This window comes from Giraffa tippelskirchi, chromosome 3 (genome assembly GCF_054371585.1).
Source record: "Giraffa tippelskirchi isolate mGirTip1 chromosome 3, T2T-mGirTip1v1.2.pri, whole genome shotgun sequence".
NCBI lineage: Eukaryota > Metazoa > Chordata > Mammalia > Artiodactyla > Giraffidae > Giraffa > Giraffa tippelskirchi.
In genome coordinates, this window is record NC_137277.1 from 27,324,063 (window position 1) to 27,336,950 (window position 12,888).

The following is a 12,888-nucleotide window of genomic DNA, read 5'->3' on the forward strand; positions in this document are numbered from 1 at the left end:
TTTAGTTGTGGCATGTGGAATCCAGTTCCCTGGCCAGGGATGGAACCCAGGCCCCCTGCATTGGGAGCATGGAGTCGTTGCCACTGAACTACCAGGGAAGTCCTAAGACATGAAACTTGAAAGCATCATCATAAATTTGTGGTTATGAATACTTAATTTCCCCCCTTGTAATTCAGGTTCTGATATATGAAGTCATAAGACTGATCTTGGGTGGCCTCAGCCTGCAAGGGCTTAGAGCGAGGCTTGAGTTCCCAACCAGAGACTGGGCTGGGTCATGTCAGTGAAAATCCCAGATCCTAGCCACTAGACCAGTGATCAGGGACAAGTGCCCTGGCCCTTTGGTTTTGCAGGAAAGAATTTCCACAATGACAGAAAGTAGTGAAGCAAGTAAAGTGTTTACCAAGAGGAAAAAAAAGTACAGTACGTGTGCATAGGTAAGGGGCAGACTCAAAAGGATGAGTTGTGCCCTCTTGGCAGTTTGAATCACTTATATGGGACATTTCTTCCAGTTCTCCTTTGGCCAATAATTTTGATTTGCCTGGTTCACAGTCTATATTTGGTATATCTCAGGATCCTTCCATGTGAGCACACATCTCTCTTAGCCAAAATGGATCCTACCACAAACTTATCTGGGTATTCCCTGACATTGCTCCCCCTTTGGCCTGCAAGCCGGAGGCTTTCTGCCCACTTGTGGTTGGGGAGGTCTCTGGATTTCGGTAATGAGAGATACGTGGTCTGGGCTTGGCCCAGCCTTCTCCCTTAATTGTCCAGCTATTCCTGTCTTGGAGTTTCAGTCCAGAGGGAATCAATCTCCAACTGCTTTACCCTGGGGGTTCATCTGCCTCCTGCCTCAGGACTACTAATCTACAAAGGGAATATGGACGATGGATAGTTATTTTGAGGTTGTAAGGCACTTTGGGGTCCAAATGTTAACTGGTGTATTACTGAATGCAGGCTGAGGGTGGCAAGCCTCATAACTAAGGGACCAGAAAATGCTTGCGGCCTCGAATTCTCTTAAATTCTGATTTCCTTTCCTCCCTTTGGGTTTCTGGTTCTGTGTGAAATGGATACCGTCCTCCTGGTGATTGTTGGGGAATGGGATGTCACTGTTATTTTTCTTTTTTGTTTTGTTCTTAATTTTTTAAGTTGTATAAAGTGAAAGTGTTAGTTGCTCAGTCGTGTCTGATTCTTTGCAACCCCATGGACTGTAGCCCACCAGGCTCCTCTGTCCATGGTTTTGTCCAGGCAAAAATACTGGAGTGGGTTGCCATTTCCTCCTCCAGGGGGTCTTCTCAACCCAGGGATCCAACCCCCATCTCCCACATTGCAGGCAGATTCCTTATGGTCTGAGCCACCAGGATATAGACTATTTAAAATGTTGTGTTAATTACTGCTGTACTGCAAAGTGACTCAGTGATACACATACACACTTTTTTAACATTCTGTTCCATTATGATTAGTCCCAGGATACTGAATACAGTTCCCTATGCAATACAGTTCTCTGCTATTGTTGCTCAGATGTCGCATTTTTTATTCCCACGAGTTACTCACTTTTCTTTTTCAACTGACATTGAAAGCCGGGAGATGCAAAGCCTGCCCCCCAGCTAGAGAGGGAGGCCCTCCGGGAGGGTGCTCGCAAGGGTTCTGGCACCAGAGACCTAAACTAGAGCGGAAGGTTGGGGAAGCACCGCAGGACTGGGCAAAGGCCCAGAGCGACCGACGGCCCTCAGGAATCGCCCGTCTGTCAGGGCCCTCGACTGTCAATCAAGAAGTCTCCTGGCGACTGGGCCAATCAGGCTCCGAGGCCAGGTCTCCGAAAGCGCTAAGGAGGGCAGTTGGCTGACCTTCCCAGCACTGGGTGCCATGATGATGCTGTGTTCTTCCTGTTGCTTCATCCCCACAAAACCCCCTTCCCTCACTGTAGAGGAAAGAAGCATCGCCCTTCTCAGCCGGCATCGCCAAGAGACCACCTGGCCCTCTAGGTCACTCTGCCCCACAGGAGACTGCACTTCCGCAATGCTTCACAGATAGGCGGGCCAGTAGGACGTCAGCAGCTTGCGACCACTTCCGGCGTCCTGGTGGCAAGTCGGCTGGGGGCTGTGACAGGCAGGAGGTCCAGACCCACGAGGTGGGGCAATGGGTCCCTGAAGCCAGGGAGGAACCCGGCTATTGGGGGGTCGGTGTCTCACGCCCGTTTTCTATGGGAAAGTCTCAGGATTTGGTGCCGAAGGGGTATCCTACCCTGTAACCCACCAACAGAAGGGCCGCTACGTGCCTGCCCGCCCCACTCCTAATTGCCCAAACCCAGGAACGGCCCAAATCATTCACCAACAGGCAGTTGGGGTAATCTTTCAATGGGCTGTCAGGAAATCGACGGATAGGGCAGATGGCTCCGTTGGCGGGTTGTAGAGAACTGTTACCGGACCAAGATGGCGGCAGTCTGGCTCCACCTCATTTCCTGTTATTGTTGTTAAGTCGCACAGTTGTGTCGGACTCTCTGCGACCCCATGGACTGCAGCACGCCAGGCTTATCTGTCTTTCACCGTCTCCCAGAGCTTGTTCAAACTCATGTCCATTGAGTCTCGGATGCCATCCAACTGCGGTGACCCAAGCACGAAAGAGCAGATAAAACCAAGTAAGGTCTTGGAATGTAGGAAGGGAACAACCAGGCCCTCCCCCATGTAACTATTAATAGAACTGTATAATCTGTCCCTCCTCCTACCCCATAGGCAGAAGGTATTTGCCCTGCTCTTCCCCCACCCAGTATACATGCCTCATCCAATTAGCAAATGACCCACAAGACCCCACAATATGCAACATAGACAGCATATTAAAAAGCAGAGACATTACTTTGCCAACAAAGGTCCGTCTAGTCAAGGCTATGGTTTTTCCAGTAGTCATGTATGTATGTGAGAGTTGGACTATAAAAAAAGCTGAGCACAGAAGAACTGATGCTTTTGAACTGTGGTGTTGGAGAAGACTCTTGAGGGTCCTTTGGTCTGCAAGGAGATCCAACCAGTCCATCCTAAAGGAAATCAGTCCTGGGTGTTCATTGGAAGAACTGATGTTGAAGCTGAAACTCCAACATTTTGGCCACCTGATGTGAAGAGCTGACTCATTTGAAAAGACCCTGATGTTGGGAAAGATTGAGGGCAGGAGGAGAAGAGGACAACAAAGGATGAGATGGTTAGATGGCATCACCGACTCAATGGACATGGATTTGGGTAAACTCTGGGAGTTGGTGATAGACAGGGAGGCCAGGCGTGCTGTGGTTCATGGGGTCACAAAGAGTCAGATACGACTGAGCGACTGAACTGAACTGAACTAGGTTGGTTACAACTTTCCTTCCAAGGAGTAAGTATCTTTTAATTTCATGGCTGTAGTCACCATCTGCAGTGATTTTGAAGCCCAAAAAATAAAGTAAGCCACTATTTCCCCATCTATTTGCCATGAAGTGATGGGACTGGATGCCATGATCTTAGTTTTCTGAATCTTGAGCTTTAAGCCAACTTTTTCACTCTCCTCTTTCACTTTCATGAAGAGGCTCTTTAGTTCTTCTTCACTTTCTGCCATAAGGGTGGTGTCATCTGCATATCTGAGGTTATTGATATTTCTCCCGACAATCTTGATTCCAGCTTGCGCTTCATCCAGCCCAATGTTTCTCATGATGTACTCTGCATATAAGTTAAATAAGCAGGGTGACAATATACAGCCTTGATGTGCTCCGTTTCCTATTTGGAACAAGTCTGTTGTTCCATGTCCAATTCTAACTGTTGCTTCCTGATCTGCATACAGATTTCTCAGGAGGCAGGTCAGGTGGTCCGGTATTCCCATCTCTTTCAGAATTTTCCACAGTTTATTGTGATCCACACAGTCAAAGATCCTACATGCTGCAGCTAAAAGATCCTGTATGCTACGATGAAGACTGAAGATCCAACTACAAGTAAGACCTGGTGCAGCCAAATAAATAAATGTATTGTAGTAAAAGGCGCAGGTTCTGGGGCCAGACTTCCTAGGCTTAAATCATATTTCCACCTCCTACTAGTGGTATAGACCTGAAGAAATTGTTTAACCAGTTTCCTCATTTGTAAGATGAAATACTCATATAACCTACCTCACAGGAATGGTGACTTAAATGAGTTACTGTATGAAAAGTGCTCAGGATGTCAAGAACAGAAGAGTGCATGCTGCTGTCATTGGTGCTCTAGGCCCTCATCATCTGCCCCTTCTCAGCCTCCCACCATCACCTGTCCCCCTTCACCTTCCAGTCTCACTCAAGTGAACTTACCCATGCTCTTTTACTTCTTGTCTTTTCCTGTGCCACTCCTTCTACCTGGAATACCGTTCCCCCACACTGGAGCACCTAACATGTAGTTTGAGCACCAGCAAAGCAGGGATCCTTCCAAAAAAAAGAAAGCGAGGGAAAAAATACATAAGGTGTTTGGTTGATATGCACCCCCCCAACCCCCAGGACGGAGTAGGAGTTATTATGGGAAAGCCAATACTTTACTGAACCGCATTGCACCTGTACTGTGGCCTAGAGTTATTTGTATTTGGGTTACATTTCAGTGGTGGGAGGAGACACAGCATAGTCTCTCCGGTACATGGGGCTATTACAAACCTTCTGAGGAGTTTATATTTTCCAAAATGGCCACAAAGATATCACCCATCCTACATCTTCTGAAGTGACAATCGATATAACCACCACTGAGAAGCAGACTCTTCACCCTTGGCGGATTCATGTTGATGTTTGACAGAAAACAACAAAATTCTGTAAAGCAGTTATCCTTCAATTAAAAGAAAGAGAAGCAGACTCTTCCCTCAAACCTGGGAGGACTTGTGACTGGCAAAATGAGGCCATTCACTTCCAGGTGAAGGTGGGATAGCTTTCTCCTGGTTCCTTTGGTATGCTTACTCTTGGAATCCAGCTGAGGACGTCCAGGCTGCATGAAAGGTTCTGGTAACCTATCTGTGGCTCCAGCTGGTGTCAACTATCTGATGTTTCAAGGATGAACCCAGTGCCAGCCACCTCTGTGAAACCATGAGAGATCCTGAGAGAGAACATGCTGACCAGCCCCGCTGACCATGAGAATTTGTCGTACAGAAATAGACAACTGGAATGGCTTTCATGGGTGCTCCTCCCACTCTCTCTTTCCATATCTGGATAATCCTATTTGTTTTACAAGATTGGTCCCAGGGACCCACCCTGACCTCTACGGCTGGGTGAGCTGCCCATCATCTGGACCTGTACAGCCTGTGTGCACCCTCTGTCATGTCTCCACCAGGCCTGATAACCACTGTCAAATTGTCGGATGCCCCCACTTAAAACTAAACTTCTATGGACAGTGACTGCATTTTTCATCCTCTGTTCCTAGTGGCTAGGACAGAGCTAGAAAAAAAAAAAGTAGGAGCTAGGGACTTCCCTGGCTTCCCAGTGGTTAGGACTCTGCACTTCCACTGCATGGGTTCCATCCCTGGTTGGGGAACTAAGATCCTCCAAGCCGCATGGAGCAACCAAAAAATAAAAGCAGGGGCTTACCAGTCAAGCAATGGCTGGAATATGGCAGAGAGGGTCAGAGTGGGCTTAGAGAAAAGATGGCCTAGTTCCCTGTTCCAGCTAGGCAACCCCAGGCAAGTTACCCAGCTGTTCTGTGTTCAGTTTCTGGACTACAATAATGGTTGAAGGAAAAAACCCTATGTACGAGGTTGTTTTTTTGGCCGACGTGGGAAATGCAAGATCTTAGTTCCCTGACCAGGAATCAACCCTGTGCTGCCCCCTGCAAAGGAAGTATGGAGTCAACCACTGGATCACCAGAGAAGTCTCCTTGTGTACAAATTTTGAGCCCTGAGTGAAAGTAATGCATACATTACTTTCATGTAATGCACACAAAGTCTGGCTTCCAGAAAAACTGGGAAGCAGATGAAAAGGGATACTGTGTAGAGTTCAGGTTATTATATACAATCAAATCTGATGGAGTAGAGTAGTCTTCTTTATGAAAACCAGATATTCCTGTCTTATTCATAAAAATCAGGACATGGTTTGTTTGAGATGCCAGGTTTTTGGTGTTTGTGCTTCAAGGATTTGGGGAGGCTTCTTTATCTTGGCCTGTCTCAGAATCCAAGGTTTTTATCCATGTAAACCTTTTTACTTTTCGTAGTATAAACATCTTTTGCTGCGGCAGGCTTAAGAGTGGTGCATCAGTATTAAGATAGAGCTAGTCTCCGTAACCACTTCATTAATCTGTCAGGAGGGTGTTTATATTAATGGAACACTGCTTGGTACAGAGTGTGTGCTCAGTCACTTCAGTTATGTCCAGCTCTTTGCGACCCTATGGAATGTAGCCCACCAGGCTCCTCTGTCCATGGGATTCTCCAGGCAAGAATACCAGAGTGGGTTGCCATGCCCTACTTCAGGGGATCTTCCCTACCCAGGGACTGAACCTGTGTCTCTTGTGTCTCCTGCATTGGCAGGCGGGTTCTTTACCACTAGACCCACCTGGGAAGCCCAGCTACAGAGTAAGTATGCAATAAACATTAGTTGTTGCCATTACTATTTGTATCACCGCCGTCCTCAAAGGCTGACAAAACCAGACTGCAGTCCTCATTCTGCCACAAAAACTCTGAGCCTAAACAGGGCCCCTCACAGGAAATTAATGCCTATTTCACAGGGCTGTTGTGACAATTACACAAAAGTATGGATGGTAAAGCGGTTGTATCAAGAAATATAAGAAGTTATTACTATCTTGAATGTTTTCCCAAAGAAAGTTAAATATAGGATAGCTTAATTTCAAAGAAGAAAAATTCAATACACTGCTCAGTTTCATGTCGGTATTAAGTAAGATCCGTATTCAGTCTTTACTCCATTTCTGCCAGCAAAAAAGCACTTTACAGATATGTTCTTTGCATGTGGTGTTGAGTAGGAGGCTATTTCAGAGCCAGGCCTTAAAAACTGGAAGTCTTAAGTATTAACAAGGGAGCTTCAGAAAGAATTGAAGATTTAAGTGTTAAAGAGAATGTTCTGCAACATAAAGTGTTTAAATTAATCTATTTAGGGACTTCCCTGGTGATCCTATGGCTAGAACTCCATGCTTCCAATGCAGGTGGCCTTGGTCAGGGAACTAGATCCTATATGCTGCCTATAAGCATTATCATGCTGCAATTAAAGATCTTGCAAGCCACAATGGAGATCAAAGATCCTGCATGCTGCAACCAAGACCTGGCACAGACAAATAATGAAATATTTTTAAAAATAATCTATTTAAAATAACTGATCTTAAATAATGTAGTCTTTAAACAGTTTGTTACAATCACAATTTAAAATAATTAGTTTGATAGGATGGTAAGTTGAGAGTGGTCATAAGATCCCATCCTCTGATGCGAAATTGGGACTGGTGTGACTATAACTTGTTTGTGATTAAAATAAATTTTTCTTGCAAGTGTTATTTGAACACAGAATCTATAGAAATTGTTGCCACATTCTGCAAAAGCGAAAAAAAAAAAGACCCTACAGAAAGGACTTTATTTCTACAGGGTTATATATTAGTTGATAGTTTGTGGGTCTGGGGGAGTCTTGTAATTGATATCTGTGTATTCTTAATAGGATTTATCTGTTACATCTGACCACAAGGATCATTGGCCCCTTTCCTTTCCCCACATGCATGACAGAAAATGTCCAACTCTCCTTGGATTATTTAACAATGGGTTTGAGAGTTTAGATGAAGAGTGTGAATTCTGCTGATTAAGAAATTGTGATCATTCAAACTGCTCAGGACAGAAGCTGATAGTAGCATCTAGAAAAACTTTTCCCCGACACCACAGTTTTATTTTTATTTATTTACTTATTTTTTTGGAGAAGTTCAAACTGAATTTATTGAGAGGCACTGGAATTACATGCAGACAGAGCTACATCAAAAGATTCACAAGTGGCATTGAGGGCCTCTGACATTTCATAGTTACGAGAAGGGGACTCAGCCAAGAAAACTTAGAAGGAACAGCAAGAATCTAAGATGAAAACCAGAATCTGGTGAGCAAGTTGTTTTGGACTTGCTGAGTCCAGATGATTTGAGAATTATCACTTAGAGTTTAGCATCTCTGTGGGCCTAACCCAGATTTCAGATGACAGGTAATAATATTATTCAAGTGTTTCAAGATTTTTCCTAAAATCTCATTAATCCAGATTGCATCCAACAGGCATACTATAAATAATTTATAAGAATGGCTAATATTTGAGAGCTTAATTAGAAATTATGTCCTTTACAATGCACACTCCAGGAGCAGAGGAAGAATTTAAAATGTTGGAATACAAATCATTCATTAAGAAATAAAGTAGGCCAAGCTGTAATTAACATAGCCAGTTGTGTTTTTTTTGTTTTTTTCTTTTAACTTTACAACATTGTATTTGTTTTGCCATACATTGACATGAATCCACCATGGGTTTACATGTTTTCCCCTTCCAGAACCCTCCTCCCACCTCCCTCCCCATCCTATCCCTTTCGGTCATCCCGGCGCACCAGCCCCAAGCACCCTGTATCATGCATCGAAACTGGACTGGCGATTCGTTTCACATATGATAATTTACACGCTTCAGTGCCATTCTCCCATATCATCCCGCCCTTGCCCTCTCCCATAGAGTCCATAATGCTGTTCTATTTATCTATGACACCACAGTTTTAGTGTTTGAATATAGTGGGCAGTACTGATTTCAAACTGAAAACCAAATAATACTTTTGGAATTACTTTATTAACACAATTATGGTTAGAAAGTCATAACATGATTTGGAGAAATTTTAACATTTCAAGATATTAATCACCACCACTTTTTCTATCTAAAATAGCTGAGGAAAAGAGCAACCAAGAAAACCAAAATTGATTAATATACACAAATATGATCAAAATTAAAGTGTGCATATTTATTAGTTTACTTTTTTTAAAATAAATGCCTTAAATTATTAAAAAAATATTTGGCAGGATCTTTCAGTTGCAGGCACGTGGGATCTAGTTCCCTAACAATAGATGGACCTCAGTCCTCTGCATTGGAAGCAGAGTCAGCCACTGGACCATCAGGGAAGTCCCATTAGTGATTTTTAAGTATGAAATAATATATAATTAGTTATTATTATAAAATAACTCAAATATTACAGGCAAAGTTCTCCCTCACCAGATATTAACTATGATTGATGGGTTTGTTTGTTTCTTCCAGCCCTTTAATATACACCTACATACAGTCTTATTTTTCAATAAACATTACCATACTACTTGTATTTTTCCGCAACTTGCTTTATTCATGTATCTTATATAATTTCTATATTAGTGTTATTATCAGCTTCCCAGATGGCTCAGGGGTAAAGAACCTGCCTGCCAATGCAGCAGATGCAGGTTCCATCTAAGTGGTGAAGATCCTCTGGAGAAGGAAATGGCAATCCCCTTCAGTATTCTTGCCTGGGAACATCCCATGGCCAGAGAAGCCTGGCACACTGCAGTCCTTGGGGTCGCAAAGAACCAGAGGCGTCTGACAGACTGAGCACAGCACAGCATTGATACCAGCACTTAGAGACCTATGCCATCCATTTTAACAGCTGCATAGCGTTCCCTACAAAGTCTAGTCAACAGTTTACTGAATCAGTCATTTGCCTGTTAATGGTCAGTTAGCATGTTCTCAGCTTTTTTCCCATTAGAAAAAAAAAACTGTTAAACAGTGTCAACCGTGACTCAGTTGGGAACTGCTTTCCAAGGATTGTGTTTTACTTTTATTTATGTATAAGGCTGTTCTGATTACAGGGCATTTGAAATCATTGCTTACAATTCAAGTAGATAGCATAGAAATTCTCCCATGTTTGGATGACCAAATTCATAAAAAATGTGCTTGATATTAGGGGCCTGAATTCTAAGGGCACATTCTTGAAACCGAGTCATATTTGTAAGAACAACAATACTGGAATACTCATCATACGTAACGTTAATAGAGATGAATCACATGGAATTTGTAATTCTTAACTTAAAATTTCATTGTTCACTTTTTTTAAACTGACACTCCTTTAACATATCCGTAATGTGCCTTATTTCACTCGTGTTTTAGTCTGAGAATGATTGCATTAGATTCTTCTATAAAAGTTTCTTTGGGTTAATTAATTCGCTAATTAAACATTTATTTTTGAAGACCTGCATGTAACCAGTGGGCACTGCTGGATACAGACTTTAATAAAACAGAAAAGTAATTACCATCATGGGAGATTTCGTGCTACTGAGGAAAATAGTTAATTGTTTAAAAAAGTGAATAAGTTCTTTGGGTAAGGAGATGAAGGGTTGTGTGTGTGTGTGTGTGGGGGGGTCGTAATGTCCAACAGGCTGGAAGGAAGGCCTCGCCGAGCTGGCAGGTGGCCCATGCCGCCGGGCCCCGAGCTCCAGCTGCCAGACAGCCTCTTTTATTTTTGTCTTTTCCCTGGGATGCGGGCCGGGGCGCATTTGAGCGGCCCCGAGAAACCTGCACCTGCCCTCACGGACCTCCCGTACCAGCGGGGCCGGCCCGCAGGTGGACAGGATCGCTCAGAGGTCGTGGACTCGCGCTCCCCGGGCTGCGAACGTGCCGCCCGGCGGGATGGCGACGCGCGGGCCGAACCGGACCGAGTCAGCGAGTATGTGATGCTCTGCTTCCCACCCGGAAGGCCTGACTATGGGGAGCACCAGTCCGAACTCACCGGATCCGACTCAGCGGACCGCTACCGGGACCCGCCCAGCAATCGCCCTCCCCTGCTCGCCAGTCCCTGCGGCAGCCCAGCAGGCGCAAACCAGCCCCGTCCCGCCTGCGCCCGCGCCCCTCCACGGAGGGTAGGAAGTCACCAATTCTCTCGGAAGTCTCCTCTGCCGACCAATGGCCAGGGGACGGGGCGGGACCGGGCCAGCCCGTGGGGGAGGGGCGCGCCTAGCGCACGCGCACCGGCCGCGATGACGTAGCGCCGCCCCGGCCTCGGCGACCTGCAAGCGCCTCGCGGGCGGTGCCCGCCACTCAGTTGCGCTGCTCCCCTTTGTCCCGGGCCCGTCCGTCAGCCGGGCCGCCTGCAGCCTCGCGCCGCGCTGGCGTCGTCCTCGTCCCCGCCGGCGCCCCGGCCCGAGCCGGACGGCGAGGCCATGGACGCGGAGCTCGTGGTGACGCCGCCGGGCTGCGCGCATCTGGGCAGTTTCAAGGTGGACAACTGGAAGCAGAACCTGCGCGCCATCTACCAGTGCTTCGTGTGGAGCGGCTCGGCGGAGGCCCGCAAACGCAAGGTGCGCTCCGGTGGCGCGGCTCCGGGGCCGGGGTTGCGCCCGTCCCCTCCCCCACCGCCTGCTCCCGGCGGGGGCGGGGTGGGCGCGGGCGGGCGTGGGGGGCGGTCTTTCCCGGAGCTGCTGGGTGGGAGGGGGAGGGTCTCCGACGTCGCCGCACGGGGCGTGTCCTGGGGGACCCTCTGGCGGGGGCGGGGCGGGGACGCTGCCGCGGAGGGTGCGGCCTGTGCCGCCGACGCTGTGCTAGTTCTCCGCGGTCCTGGCGGCTACTTGGGGGTCACTGGGCCGGAGACGGGCGGTCGGGCGGGGTCCCCGGACGCGAGTACAGCCGCCACGCACCTGGGGTGTGCAGAGACGCGCGCCGCTCATTTCAGCTCGGGGCGCAGAGTCCACAAGGACGCCCTCCCCCTATTTCAGTGCGGGGCGCAGAGTCCACAAGGACGCCCGCCTCCCCCCCCGCCCCCCCAGTATCAACGCCGGGCGCCCTCGGGTCGCAGGGTCCACAAGACGCCCAAGCTCGCCATTTCAGCGCGGGGCGCCTCCCCGACCCAGATCAGCGGGGACCCCCGCCCTTCCACTTAAGCGCGGGCCAGAGTCCGCGAGGATGCCCACCCCACCTCATTTCAGCGTGGGGCGTCTCCTCGGCCCAGATCAGCAGGGACCCCCGTCCTTCCACTTAAACGCGGGGCTCCCTCGGGTCGCAGGGTCCACGAGATGCCCCCACCCCATTTCAGCACGGGGCGCCTCCGGCCCAGGTCCGCAGGGACGTTCCAGGGTGCGGCCCCTCCCTCCAGGTGTGCGCGAGCGCGGATGCGGAGCGCCGCCGGCCCTTCGCTTGGAGTCGAGTCGCTCTTGGCATGAGGGGATTTGCAGGTCACCTGTCGCTGCGCAGGAGCGGTGTAAAGGGGGCCTATCTGACGCGGGCGCCTCCCCGAGGGAGCTGTACTCGGTGTCCTGCCTTTGGGCTTGTTAGCTATTTGGAAATTAGAAAATGGCGTTATTGCCTTCTCCTACCTGAAGAAAGTATGTTGTTTCGTGTATGGCGATTTTGCAGTTCGCAGCCCGAGGGCAGGCGCTGTTAGGCAATGTCCACCTTGAATAGCATTTTTTTGTGGTAAAACTAACATTTGCTGAGCACGTAGGGAATGTTAAGCACCATTTTCTTTCTTTTTATCAGTGGATGTTGGGAAGAACTGGCATTTAGGATGAACTGAAATCGGAGATAAAACAGGCTTCTGCTAGGATGGGAGTGAGGTTCTTGCTTATGGAGTTGTGTGCCCTTAAAATAAATCACTTGGTTGATTCTGTTCTGAAGGCGATAAGCTTGTTACTTACTGCTCCGTGTTGGTTAAGATGTGTAATTTTTTAATATCTCTTCAAAGAGTCAAGTTGAACCCCTCGTTAACTTTGCCGAATTTCCTGAGGAAAGATTGACTTTTGTTGTTGTTGTTACATGTGACTTGAATTAACCTTCTGCTGTTAATTGCTTAGTTTGAAAATTGTTGACACATGTCTGTATTACTCGCCAGTGAGAACTTGAGCTGCAGAGAGACAAGAAGTGAGGTAGAAGCCTCTTTCAGAACTCGGGTCTGTCGTGGTGCCGTGCGTTATGGTCAGTCCCGCCATTGA

General features: G+C 47.5%; 1 protein-coding gene and 1 long non-coding RNA gene across 9 annotated transcripts in view; one reads left to right on the forward strand and one right to left on the reverse strand.

Moving 5' to 3' along the window:
- USP22 (ubiquitin specific peptidase 22) overlaps positions 1 to 12,888 on the forward strand; it is a 33,097-nt gene that overhangs the window by 2,694 nt on the left and 17,515 nt on the right. For 6 of the 8 annotated variants that reach the window (XR_014080423.1, XM_081583397.1, XM_081583393.1 and 3 more), the window contains exon 1: positions 10,969 to 11,262. The exons of the other annotated variants lie outside the window; for them this stretch is intronic. Coding sequence is in view for 5 of the 6 variants with exons in the window: in XM_081583397.1 (XP_081439523.1) it covers positions 11,125 to 11,262 (138 nt within the window). In the remaining variant the exon portion in view is untranslated. Of the gene's footprint in view, positions 1 to 10,968; positions 11,263 to 12,888 lie in introns of those variants that run through there. 8 annotated transcript variants of the gene reach the window in all.
- On the reverse strand, positions 1,508 to 10,817 carry LOC145543075 (uncharacterized). Its single transcript, XR_014080424.1, has 3 exons — positions 10,695 to 10,817; positions 4,289 to 4,399; positions 1,508 to 2,597 (listed from the first exon to the last, which is right to left on the reverse strand). It is a non-coding gene; the product is annotated as an uncharacterized LOC145543075 (long non-coding RNA).